At 32.1% G+C, this 14,704-nt stretch overlaps 1 protein-coding gene across 1 annotated transcript; it reads left to right on the top strand.

Moving 5' to 3' along the window:
• LOC107616798 (LOB domain-containing protein 1-like) lies at positions 11,858 to 13,690 on the top strand. Its single transcript, XM_016318718.2, has 2 exons — positions 11,858 to 12,257; positions 13,219 to 13,690. Exons 1-2 carry the CDS (start codon positions 11,943 to 11,945, stop codon positions 13,591 to 13,593), a joined length of 690 nt encoding a protein of 229 aa, XP_016174204.1. The 5' UTR covers positions 11,858 to 11,942; the 3' UTR covers positions 13,594 to 13,690.

Genomic DNA, 14,704 nt, shown 5'->3' with positions numbered 1-14,704 from the left:
TCTCAAAAAATTATTTAATATTGGCTAAAAAATAATTTTTTTCCTAATTTAATAACTTAGTATATATTTACATACCTCTATAATTGAACATTGAGCATGTATCCTTATAAGCTAAGACACCACAAATTAAAATAAAACATATAACATGTAAACAAATATACAAGAACAACGTTGAATAATATTGAATAATCCTCAAAATAATGGTTTGTGAAAATTAATTACAAAGGAAAAACAAAGGACTGTCCTGAATTACATATATTTGAACTTATTAAATTTTGTGGTCCAAAAAATAATGAAATGAATTAACAGCTAATTAATAATATTATATTGCAATATTGCATGTACCTGGTACCTACCCTTTCAGAGTGTGATATTCCAGTTTCCACGTTACTTTACTATTTACTAAAAAAAGCCAAAAGCATATGAAATGTATGACTTTTTTTTTCTTCAAAATATGGTAACGGAGCATTTTTTTCCTTTTTATTTGATATATGCAAGTAATTAAATGATAGAACACTAATTTAGAATTTCAAATTTCCTTCTACTAAGGGATGACAAAAACAAAATATTAGTTTATACAAAATTATACTATTGCCATGTGGAACAGCTTATTATAACAATGATTCAATGAAAAGTAGTTTGAACTTACAAATCAATAAAGCTTAGATTCTAATAAGAATAATTCCTCCAATATTCACTTTACATTTTTCTTTTTCACATAGTGTTCATTAATTGAAATTTGGGACAATGCAACTATATATGAGAAAAATAAGCAATGGTTTTGGACTTTGATATGTCTATTCCTTAAAAAGATACAACACAATGTCCTAAATTTATTGTAAAATATAACCATTATTAAGTAACAAACAAAAAACAAGGCCACATGAAAAATATAATAATAAATAGTTGAAAATTAATTAAATCATCACCATCATCATATCAGAAAATTTTGACCTTCACCTTCTTCAATTCGTCAGTTCAGTTGTCACTATAATAGTTACTATTGTTTTTTCTAATATTGTTATTATTATTAATTATCACCATTTCATGATTATTACCGTTATTGTTGAAATAAACATCATGATGATAACATCTAACTATAAATGATAATTACGTATACATAATTCATCTTGATCTATTAAAAGCACGTAAGAAATGAAAAGGTAATTGAATTTCCAAAGAACAGAAAGTGTACCATTCTTACATTAAAATGCTGTTAAATATTACAACAACTTATATTACCATCTCAATCAAAATTATCGCCTGTCATCTAATCACCATGTAGCCTATGCTTTAAATGACTTGTTACATATTCACTCTAAATATTATGGTTCATGAAAATTTTCACTTTTTCCTTTTTTTTTTAAATCTTCAAGAAATATCTTATCGAACCAACTTTTTTTCATATTTTCTTCCTTTTTTTTTTCTCTTTTCCCCTTGTTTCGGTCATAGTCATACAGTGTTGGAATAAATTAATTTTCATAACCCAAATCATCCATATTGAATCACCAAAAATATATCTATCATAATGCGGAAGCGTACCTGAATTCATAAACATGAATCATACGATTGGAAGAGTTTGGATCTTGTGGTTCTTTCGATCTTCCTCAACCAAAGCCTTCTGTATTCCTAGGAGGCTGAACTGCAACTCTTTTGATGGGAAAAGAGTAACAAAGGCGGCTTTGGTATATTGGAGACCGAAACCCTGAAGGTCTATTCATATTTGAGCATGACAAAGTTTTTTTTTTTTTTTTTAATTAATAAAATATAATTTTACTGAATTATGTAAGCTATCAAATATTTATCTATAATAGTTATGTGACATATATATATTTTAGGTACTGTGCTCAAAATCATTAAAAAAAAAACGTATATTTTGGGTACGTAGTCATCCAAAATATGATACACACTAAATATTACACGTCTTAAGTGTATCTGGAATATGAATCCATGATGGAAGGACGTAGTTCGGGTTTAGGACCATGACCTGTGAATCCGTTGCCTGAGTTGTCACGCGGGTAGTCGAAGTATAGGTAGACGACTGAGAAGTCCCAGGTGTATCAGTAGAACCCTTCTCTCTACCATAACCATAAAGCTAATTCAGTGTACCTCTACCTGTCGACATGTCTGCAAAGAGCATACCAATTAAAAAAAGTTTATTTACTCTTTTCATTGCTAAGAAAATCAAATAAGTTAATTTACCAAGCAATTTCACAATTAACACAATCATAAAACTCATTTGCCCATAAACAATTGCATCTATTAAAATTCACTAAAATTTTTCAAAACATAATTCTAAATTTTTAATTTTACTCAAAATCTTATAAAAATTTTGATAGAGCCTCCCCTAAAATTCGAATTTCTCCACCCTTCAAGAGTTCTATCTAAACCAAATATCTCTCAATCTTTCTCAAATTTTTAAATATCGAACAATTTACTCAACATAAATTTCCTTGATTTGTTATCTTCAATTAAATTTTAGTTATTAATTTTTTTAATCATAAAGGCAACACACAAGTGTTTAAATCCTAATCCACTGACCAAAAGGCTTCAAGTATTGTTACTAATAAACTCAAATGCACATATTTGTTAAACTTTCAAAGCATTCTACATTTGTAAAACAAATAAACCCTAAATCATATGATTTGCTTTAATTTCTTCATCATCAAACTATTTTTTATAAATTCTCTAATTGATTCTAAATTATCACCTAATTGAAACTGCAAGCAACTTGAAAAGAAAATTAAAGCACCAAAAAATAATTTTCAAGTTAAAGATTAAGAACAAATAATAAAAAAATATATATTAAAAACTTCACTAAGCAATCTGAATAATCAACACAAATCAACAACAATCAATACAAATCAATAATAATCAACACAAATCCTATTTTATAATAACAAGTAAGCTCAGACCTTAATCCTATTTTAGAAGTTCAAAAAAATATACCTGAAATAAGCTTTAACAGGGGAAGAAAATGGCTGAGCAAGAGCTTCTGACCTTCCTCCTCACATCAGCGCCAAAAAAAGAAGAAGAAGAGTAGAAGCGGTAGCAGAAGCGTTTGCAGTAGTGACAGTAGATCAGTAAGAGGGTGTCGTCGGTAGGGGTGAAAATAGGGTAGGCCAAGCCAGACTTTACTTTTAACAGGTCAGGCTTGTAATAGAGTATACTAGCCTGGTATAGACTTTTTAATGAGTACTAAGACTGATCTATTGTCAAATTCGGCTTGGCCTGAAGCCTGCTTGTAATAGAGTATACTAGCCTGGTATAGACTTTTTAATGAGTACTAAGACTGATCTATTGTCAAATTCGGCCTGGCCTGAAGCCTGTCAATAGGCTTTTTTTTTAATAAATAATTAAATGTAAATTGTAATTTAATTTTTAAAATTATAAAATATAATTTAATAAATAAAAATGCACATATATACTTCAAGAAACAAATGGATTAGTGAAAAAACGTATTTAATATTATAGAAAATTCAAGTTCAAATTCTTTCTATTGCATTTTTACTAGTATTGGCCCAAGCCGGCCTAGCAGGCCCAATAGGCTATTTCGAAAACTTAGACCTAGCCTTTTAAAGAATTTAGGCTTTTTAAATAGCTTGAGCATGGGCCTATTTTCTATCAAGCTAGGCCAGGCCAGACACAGGTCAGACTGCAGGTCCCTGGTAGGTCGCCTAACTTTTTTTCACCCCTAGCCGTCGGAGGGGGATAACGGTGAGGTGTTGACGGAGAGAAGAGATGAGAGAGAGAGAAATTCGAAATGAAGGGAAAGATGCTTTGCGATTCGAATTCAGGGGACGATTACTGTCGAATTTACCTACGTGTTGCGAGTCACCAAAATGTAGCGTTCCATTAAACGTGTTTACTATCGAATTTTGCACCTATCTTTCTCGTCTTCCCTCCAATTATTATCGGCGAATTTACCGTTGGAAACGAAAATCTGCCAGTAATTATTTGATCTAATGAATTTGACGCCGAAACACCTGATAAATCCGCCGATAAAGCAACCTTAATATTCGCCCTTAAATTTGACGGTAAATCCATTTCTTGTAGTTTATATACAAAGTTATCTTTTTTTTTTACCGAAAATTTTATTGTATCAGGATATTATTAAATAATTGCGTTTTATGATTGCTATTGTAAAATGAGCTTTTTTAATTAAATTAATTATAATTAAGTTGTTAGCATTGTTATATGCAATAAGTTAGAAAATACTCATCAACAGTATTCTTAAAGACACCTTGGTTACTCTTGCCATGTCGTGTGACGTTATTTATCTCACCACCTGACGTCCTAGTTCCTACTACTATACATTAAGCATACTGGGTTTAGACACATAATAGAGCTAAGAGATTTCACGTTTGACAAGTCATTACCCTATGTATTTGTTGAGTGTTGGAGACCCGCCCGTACTTTTCACCCTCTGTGGGGCAAGGTCATCATCATACTACAGAATGTGGTTCACCATCTTGGTTTGCGTACAGATAGTGACTCGATTGGAGGTTTCACTAGAGATTTCAGCAATATCATAAGCACCCCATATGGCAATGGGTTGAGGACTTGTTCAATGATAGGCCTTCACCTCAGCCAAATGATAAGAAGTAGAATTTCAATATGAAGATGACTTAAATTAGGAATAGGGTCACACATCTTCTGCCAGGGACAAGCCCAGACACTCTCTGCCAGTATACCTGGTGTTACTTATGGATGTTGATTGGGGGGTATTTGTTTACTGACAAGTCAGCTAACCTTGTCCTGTTCAGATGGTTGCTGCTCCTGTAGTTGCAGATAGTTGTCTTGGGGTTCTGCATTGCCATCGCACACCTACTATTCATTATGCAGTGCTACTCGGCATGACGTGACAGACATTTGTCGGGTGCATACCGTTAGCGTTCCCGTGGATTTACCACAGGTTCCCATCCTTCTGTCCCGCCGGCTACGATGTACTCAGATTTCTGTTTACTTTGAGGTAATTAATGTTTATTATTTGTTGTCATTTCTTACTATTTGCAATATTAAGTATTGAACATAATTTTTCCTCCATGAATAAGTTGGCGAGACTGAGACAACAGACTAAAGACCACCATAATGGTATAGGACTATGATTGAGACACAGGCTGGATGCTCTTAGGTTTGATGAGGTATGATTCATTTAGGTTTCTTATGACTTACATCTATTAGTCTTCTATTGCTAATTAGAGAATTATATGTTTTTTCCAGTTCCAGTGGACATTGTACGACGATCCTCAATTATAGAAAACGGCTCCTGACTGGATTTGGAGCGCTGAAGATATTCGTACATATTGCAACATTAGTCTACACTACAAGAAAAATGATGATTACCATCAAATTTATCGTCGTTCTATAGTTAAAGGTATAAACAACACCGAAAACCCCTTACCTGTGGATTTTTTTCGCCTAATGCTAATTACTGGCAGAGTTGATGATTGCCGTCGGATTTGGCGTCATTTCACTTGAAATGACGCCAAAATGTACCGCAAGAATCCTAGAATAGTAATTATATTTATTTATTTATTTGGCACAGTTTAGCGACAACGAACAGTCAAATAAAATTAAAACCATTCTTAACAAAATTCTTATCGGAAATCTAAAATTAATAGAAATCAACAAATATTTTATTAAAAATAAATGGTATAAATATAATAAAATGTCACAAAAGTAGAGTACTGTACCCTAAACAAACAAAAATACATAAAACCCAAACCCCTACAGATCCTGATAATCATCATCGTCATCGTCGGCATTGTGGTCTCCCTACTGAGGCGGTGGAGTTGGTGCTGCTGTCGATACCCCATCAGCAGCATCGTCGATGGAACCAGCAGTGCCGCTGCCTCCAGCACCCATCTGCTGGTTGTACTCCTCCATCTGTTGTCGTAACCAATCGAGCTGCTCCAGCTTCTCCGTCAAGTCTGAGCTGACGGTAATGTGTGCAAGAATCTCTTGATACCTCTGCTTAAACTCCTCCTCCTACTGGTGAAGCTCCTGTATTAGCTTCTGCACCTCCTTCCTCAGGTCGATAACTTCCTGGGGATCAGCAGGGCTGGTGGCAGAGGAAGCTGCCAACGCACAAGAGTGGATGCCACTGGCAAAGAACGAGCCCAACTCGAAGCAGCAATTCTTGTGGGGTTCAGAGGCGGTCTCATGCCAAATCCTGTCGCGATCCACGACTGAGGTCTTGGAGCCGGTTTCGTTGGCTCCACTAGGCGGCTCAGATTGTTGGGTCGCGGCCTCCAACCTCTGTTAATATGCTTCTTGCGTCACACACGTTAGTTGTGATTGAGATAATAGTTAAATAATTGACTTTAAACCAAAATAAAGTTGAAATTTAGGGTTAATTTAAACTCACATAATGGGCCGCAGACCGCTCGTCAGCAAATCTCTCCTTGTTTGCCTTCAAAGTATGGGTATACTTGAAGGTCTCCGCCAATGTCACCTCACGATCCAACGACTTAGACTACAAATTAATATATCAGCCAAGCAATAAAATAAACGAACAAAGTAAACAATGATAGATAAATATATATGAAGCAGGAAATATTAATTCTAATTTCGAAAACATAATTTTAATTTTTTCGATTTAACTGAAAATCTTATAAAAATTTCAACAGAGTCTCCCGATAAATTCGGATTTAGCCACCCTTAAAGGATTCCATCAAAACCAAATATCTATTATTATTAATACAGTCAAGCATTTTTCAAACAATTTCAGCAGCAGAAATCAATAAACAGTTCAATAATCTAACATTTTTCAATAATCTCAGAGCCTAATCTGATCTATTCTAATCTATCCTAACCACCTAAATCTACTAAAACTGAAAATTAAACTAACTAAACTGTACTAACTACTTAAGTAACTTTATAATAATAAAAAAAAGAAATTAAACTGACAAAATAGTTCTATACCAACAGAACAAGTAACTTATAAAATAATTGAACAAATTAAATAACTAATTCAAGTAACTACTATAACATAAAACAATGCCAAAATTTTTACCAGTCTCGTCTTCGTCTTCATGAAGGTCGCCGACCCACCTATGTACCTCGACGACCTGGGTGAAGTCCTGTTGGCGATGTTTGTCAGACGGCGACGCTTGAACCCCTCGTTATCTCAAAAATGAGTCTCCAGTAGCTTGATACAGTGGTCGTAGAACTTCCAGATCATGAGGTTATGCTCCACATCCTATATGAATTTCAACTGCATAAAGTAATTCACCAACATTAATTAGTTGGAATAAAATATAGTTCAAATACAGTACATCAATTCTAATCAAATTGGGTTCTTACCGCTCACTTTTGAAACCAGAGCTCTCTGGTCTCAGCCGGAATCTGCGTGTAGGTCGACCACAGATGGTTGTACATGGACTTAATGACCTCAGATATCTCGTGTGTTCAAGCATTGGGGTTTGGTGCAAACCTTTCAAAGAAAAAACTGCACATTAACAAACACATAAGATAAACAAACTCAAGATAAACAAACTTAACATAAACAAACTTAAGATAAATAAACTTAATATTAAAAAATTGAACTCACGACTGCATGCCATCGAGCCAAATCCTCAGCCAGATGACGGGCCGTGATGGAGGGGAATCCTGCTCGAGGGCATTGGAGCTATCACCCACCGAAGCTCTGTCGACATTGTCGCTGCATCTGCAGGGAGCGTAGTAGAAAGTGGTACCCAATTCGGGTTTAAGATCATGATAAATTGTTGGTCCGATGGACCTACCTGTGACATCACAGGGGTCGATGGGGTAACCAAAGTAGAGGGCGATGACTAGGTAGTCCTGGGGGATTCGATAGAAGCCCGCCCTCTATTACGACCACGTATCCCACTTGACCTACCTCTGCTGCCTGTCATCATGTGTGTACAGCAAATATATTAATAACATAACAAACACTAATAAATAATAACATAAGAAGAAACTTAAGAAATAACAAATAATTCAAAAAGTGGTTTAGTTTAATAAATGAAAAAAGGAAAGTACATAGTGTTTTACTTTCAAAATAATTAAATTAGACTTTCAAAACATTCTAACTTTATTCTATCTTATTTTCTATGTTATTTTCTTTTCCAAGTATTTTAACTTTCAAAACATTCTGACAAAGCATTCTAACTCTCAAAGCCTTCTAACTTTGTTAATAATTTTTCAAAACATTCTAACTTTCAAAACATTCTAACAATTTCTCAAAGCATTCTAATTTTTCAAAGCATTCTAACAATCCAAAAAATTTGAAATTCAAACTCAAGAAAAGCACAAAATAACATGATGAAACATCATTAGCAATGCATATGGCAAAAAGCTGCAATTAACCAGCATAAACCAACAACAATATGAATCAGCAAAATAAACATTAAAATAGTAATTTCTTAACTAAGCAATAGCATCCAGCAAATCATCAAAATAGTTAAGCATTGCTCAAACAAATTCAACAACAATTCCTCAACCAAATTAATAGTAAAACGCAAAATTAATAATTCAGACCAATTCAAATAATTTCAGCAACAAGAATCGACAATCTCAAATAATGATTCCAAACACATTGAGCGATTGAGCAGAGACCAGAACCTATCAATCTAACTAAATTATCCTAACCTAACCACCTAAAATCAACTATAACAAAAATTAATCTACCTAAACTAATTACAAAAAATTAACTAACTAAATGAAATTTAGATTAACTAAGCAGAAATTAAACAGTATAAAAAACAGATTCAATGAAAACTCCTAACCACCTAAAATCAACTAAAATAGAAATTAATCTAACTAAACTAATTATTAAAAATCAACTAACTGAATGAAATTAATATTAACTAATAATAAATTAAACAGAATGAAAAACAGATTCAATGAAAACCTGGAATGCTAAGCAATTAGAAGAGAGAAGACAGAAGTGGGAAGTTAGAGTAGCGGAGGTGGCAGCCTTTCCAGTGGCGGCAGGGCAGCAGCGGCAGGAACAGAGAAGAGAGAAGGGGCCATTTCGAGTAGCGACAACGGCAGTCTTTCCAATGGCGACAGGGCAAGCTAGCAGCGGCGGCGGCGGCAGGGGCTAGAGAGAGACTAAGAGGTGAGAGATTAGAGAGAGTGAGGAAAGTGAGAGATTAGAGAGAGAAAATGAATTCGAAATGAAGGGGAAGAGGGTTTGCGGTTCGAATTTAGGGCACGATTATCGTCGGTTTTACCGCGGATTAATCCGACGGTAACGTGGTGCATGTAACCAGGGACGGTTCCAAGTGCAGTGGTGTGGGGCAAGCGCCCCCACTACAATTTGAAATTTTTTTGAGTAGTATATGATAATAATATTTATTTGTCCCTATTAGATTATTAAATTTGACCCCACAATAATTTTTTACTCAACTTTTGGTACTTAATCGTTAATTTAAAAAATTTATATTAGATATTCGTTAAGATGATCAATTCTTAGATTTAAACGAAATTAGTGTTCTTTTTTAAAAATCAACTAAAAAAAATATTATTGATCTTCTTTTCAAATTAGCTTTAATTTTTGCGTAACAACTATTTAATTGAAAGAACTTTTTTAACTATGAATATCAATAAGAGTTGGCTTCTAATTGTGTTGGGAAGTGAATTTTTAAATAATTATTTAGTAATATATATGGAAAGAGAGAAATTTTGATGGTAGTGTTAAAGAGAAAATTTACTTAGTTTTTTAAAAATATAAAACCTAAAAGAATAGAATTTTAAATTATATATTATTATTTAAATTACTATTTTAGTGTTTTAATTTGTATATTAGATATTTTGAAGGCTAATCATATTTTACAATAACGAAATATAATCATGACAATAATCATGCTATATGTACATAAAAAATAATTATCTGTATAAAATATATATTAAAATATAAAATACATATTGAAAATAAATTGTAACCAAAATACTACGTTTTACTAAACAAGGTTCGGTGTCGGATTTACCCGCCGGTAGCTAGCACGCTAAAGTTTCTTTTTTCCCTCCAAATTTTATCGTCAATGTTACTGTCGGAACATCAACGACGGTAATATTTTAGGGTGATGAATTTATTGTCACATCCGACGGTAAATCCGACGGTTCTCAATATTTTTCTTGTAGTGCTAGTATGTATGTCGAATATTACCCTCAAATGTTGATCAACTTCGATCCAAAATATTCTGCTAATAAACCCTCGACTTCGCAGCGCTAATAGAAATCTATATGCAACTCTTCCAACCCTCTCACATGATTTGAATTTGTCTCAATACGTATAATTTGATTTGATTTGATTTAGGGTTAACCACCAATTATACTCCCGGATTTTCTAAACGCTGACAATAATGCCCCTCACTTTTATTATCGACAAAAATATCGTTGGATAATTTAAGAACGTGCACCAAATGCTCATCCGGCAAGTGATGCCTTTTCTGTTGACGGAAGTGTGTGAAGGCATCACTTTTATTGAAGCTAACCTCATTATCAGCGGAGAAGGCATCACTTGCCGGACGGGCATTTGGTGCACGTTTTTAAATTATCCAACGATATTTTTATCGAAAAGTGAGGGGTATTATTATCAGCGTTTAGAAAATCTGGGGGTATAATTGGTGGTTAACTCTTTAATTTAATTATTAGTTAAAAATATCTTAGCTGCCTATTTTATTTATAAATTTATTATTTTAATGATTAATAAATTAATCAAATCAATTAATTAATACACATAATTAGTATAATTAATTTAGTTTAATAAATTAAAAAATACTACCAAAATAAATTGATATAAATTATAATAAATTGTGTGATATTTAAATATCTAATTAAATTAGTTAGTTGATATAATTAATTTAGCGTCATAAATTGTATTTAATGAATTAAAAAATAAATAAAAAATATTATCAAAATTATGTCATGTCAGCTCCATTATTAAGTATAAAAATCTGATTTTATATAATAAAATAGATAAATAGAATAAATAGATGTCTTTTTAGAATTGATATTTATAAAATTATTTTGTTTTTGTTAATGTTTTCTTTAGAAGTCATAAATTTAAAATTGATTTATGCTTCTAATTCATGAAAATCAATTTGTAAGTTAAAATAAACTAAACAAATAATTATAATTATTATAAATTAAAGTACAGTCTGCTGAGAAAATATTTGTTTTCCTGTTCTTAGAATCGATATTGTTGATTTTTATCGCTCGTTAAATTTGAATTGGAGTTAGGCCATTNCATCGTATATCTTTAAGGGAGCATTTGTTTTGAGATATTAACACAGAGATTGAGAGACTAAGACTTAATATTGTGTTTGTTAGTTCAAAAATTGGTACTAAAATTTCTGTCTTTATCTCTAAAATTTTAATATTTTAATACCTCCAAAAAATAGAGATATAGGAGACTGAAATTTTTAGAGATAGAGACTGAAAATTTAATAACATTTTATACCTAAAATACTTTCATTTCAATTAATTAATTCTAATTTTACCCTTTGTACAAATTAAATTAGAATTTCATTCTTGTTTCGATTCCTGTCTTTTATTTTGCACCAAAAAAATATTAAAATTTATTTCAATCCATGTCTCTTAATCTCTGTCTCTCAATCTCAATCTTTCCGTCTCTGTCTCTCCACCAAACGCTACGTAAGAGTTTTGTCAAAAGTACTTAAAATTATTAATTAGAAAAGTTTATTAAAAAATTAAAAACTTATATTAACAGTAATCTTAATAAGCACGCTGGATTATACACATTTGATACGGCTTTACAGAAGAAGATGAAGATTAATTTAGCTTGTTAAATACGTAGTATGAAGTCAGCAATTTTGACCCCACACCAATTTGGTCCCTATAAATAGCACCCCCACACCCCCGTCTCTCTTTAAATCCTTAAAACCCAGAAAAAAACACTCCTCTGTTTTCCAACTTTTTTCTCTCAGACAAATAATCAAACACATACGATGCAAAACAAAATGGAATACAAACTCAATTCTTCTCCATCAATTCCAATAATCCACGTCCCCACAAAGATCTCAAATTCTCCACCTCCTCCTTCTTCTTCTCCTCCCAATTCACAATCTCAATCTCCAACTTCCTGTGCTCCGCCGTCGCCGCCTCCACCTGTGGTGGTGAGCCCTTGCGCCGCCTGTAAGATCCTCCGTCGCCGCTGCGTTGAGAAGTGTGTTCTTGCTCCTTACTTCCCTCCAACTGATCCACTCAAGTTCACCATTGCCCATAGAGTCTTTGGAGCAAGTAACATTATCAAGTTCTTGCAGGTACGCCACATATCAAAATCTCAGTTTAATTCTTTCTTCAAAGAAAACAAAGAATTTTAACAGTTGAATTGAATGGTGTCATCATCATTTCAAGAGGGGTTTTTTGGTCAAAATATGTACCTAATTGATGGACATCATGTTGATGATGATGGCTTGTTTTCTAACTTCCTAACACAAATAAAAGTTTTGCATAATAATTCCCCTCTTTTTTCAACTCTACCAAGTAGAAATCACTTTTCCTTTCTTCCTTTTTTTTTTCTTTTTCTTTTTCATTAATTTTAAACAAAAAAAAGAAGAAGAATGGGTTAGTCAAATAATAACATGTTAGGTTGGTGCTTAATTCAGCTCTCTTTTTCAGTTTTCTTTCTCAATCTCTTTTGGTGCTTCCCATGGTGTTACCACTATATGGGATCATAGGTCAAAATTAGGTGCCCACATTTGGAATCTATCCACTAAAAATTATGTATTTTTTTATTATAAAAGATTTGAGTCCTAATAATTCTCTTTATAAAACTTAAATTATCTATCACATAGTGAATCGTCAGATGAATTAATATATTTAATTAGATATATTTAATTGAATTATCTAATAATTCATGATGTGAATTTCATGTAAAAATTATCACTAATTATTAATATTTAATTAATTAAAATATTTTATTATTAGAAGCCAAGGGGGGCAATGGCCTCCCCCAACTATTAAGTTTTCTTTACAAATTATGCATAAATTTTAATTTAGCCCCCCTTAAAATTTTTATTTTATTTTTTGTTAATTATAAATTTTTTCTTGGCCTCTCTCTAAAAATTAATCTAGTTCCGCCCGTTTAAGGTCTCAAATATAATTTTTAACAAAAATGAGTATTTTATCTAAAAGAGGATGCTAGCTAGTTTGCAAAATAAGCAAGAAAGAGTTGAATGAATTTCTTTGCAACTAAGAAGAAAAATTGGATTGAATTTTCAGGAACTACCAGAAAGCCAAAGGGCAGATGCAGTGAGCAGCATGGTGTATGAGGCAAATGCAAGAATTAGGGACCCAGTTTATGGTTGTGCAGGAGCAATATGCCAACTCCAAAAGCAAGTGAGTGAGCTTCAAGCACAATTGGCAAAAGCACAAGCTGAGCTTGTTAACATGCACTGCCAACAAACCAATTTGGTTGCACTCATTTGCATGGAAATGAGTACTAGTAATACTCATCAATCATCTTCACATCAGGAACAACACCACATGATGATGATTCAGCCTCAGAATAATAATAACAATAATAATCATGTTGATATGTCTTGCTTCATTGATGACAACAATCTTGCTTCTGCTTGGGAGCCTCTATGGACATAATTAACTAATGATCTTAAAACTAATAATAATCATTCAACTATATATGTCATATTCTTATTTATATCATTTATAATATCATGCTTCTTAGAGTTGTTTATATGTATTATTATTATTATAGATAAGATTAATTTTATTCCATAGTAACTGTTATTAAACTTTTAATTAATCTCCCCAAGTGAGGGGAGGGAAAAAAAAAAAAAGAAGAGAATCATAGTGAGACAATTTTCAATAAAAAGTCACAAATTAGTTGTTTGGTAGATATGGGTCATCACCGGTGCTTGCTACTTCATTAGTCATCTCAATAGCCAAACCTTTGACAATGAAAAGATATAAAAAGATGATGATGAGAAAAAAGAAAATAATTAAAGGAGGAGAAAAAAAAAAGCTGATAATTGTTCCCCCAGTATCATTATTATTCAAGGAAGAAAAAAGGTTAATAGAAGATGAAGAAAATTGAGTACTAGATAGAGATATGTTGTTTGAGTCAGAATTGCTTTGAAACCAATCTGTTTGGGACACCTAATTTTATCTTTAATAATTTGAGAAAACGAAATTTTAAGTCAAATAAACCAATTTTGCACAACTGATGAACAAAATGAAAGCTTATTCCTTGTTTAATAGTATAACATCCTGAGTTCAAATTTAATTGGAAAATGCTATGTAAAAAATTGAGAACCATCCCGGCAAATGATTGTATGAAATGTCACGCATTAGAATGCACATGGGAATTACATGTATATAAAAGAGAAATGTTAAAATATATATTATAATTTATTATTTTTTATTAATAATTAATCAATAATAGTTAAAAGTATTTGTTAAAAGTTTAAGTCTGAGCTGTTAGACTAAAAATATTAAACTATTACTTAAAAATATTTATCAATATAAATTAAAATTACTAATTCTCAAACTTTTTTTTTGTGCAAAAATGTCACATATTAGAATGGACATGAAAATTATGAGAATATAAATTAGGATTTTTCATGGAGTCTGAAACATATATTTTTATTTTTTGAAGAAAAACTTTTTACATAATGCAAAAGATATTTTGGTCTTTAAAAATTTTAATTACTATATAAATTGAGAAAAACTTACTTTCATTGAATAGATT

Source organism: Arachis ipaensis, chromosome B09 (genome assembly GCF_000816755.2).
Source record: "Arachis ipaensis cultivar K30076 chromosome B09, Araip1.1, whole genome shotgun sequence".
In the NCBI taxonomy this organism is placed as follows: domain Eukaryota; kingdom Viridiplantae; phylum Streptophyta; class Magnoliopsida; order Fabales; family Fabaceae; genus Arachis; species Arachis ipaensis.
This window is presented reverse-complemented; position numbering and strand designations above follow the sequence as displayed.

What these genes read in the sequence shown, in the direction of transcription:
- LOC107616798 (XM_016318718.2), top strand. Translation starts at nt 11,943, where the DNA reads ATGCAAAACAAAATGGAATACAAACTCAATTCTTCTCCATCAATTCCA. An exon ending in ACATTATCAAGTTCTTGCAG is followed by an intron (nt 12,258 to 13,218) that starts GTACGCCACATA and finishes TTGAATTTTCAG; the next exon opens with GAACTACCAGAAAGCCAAAG.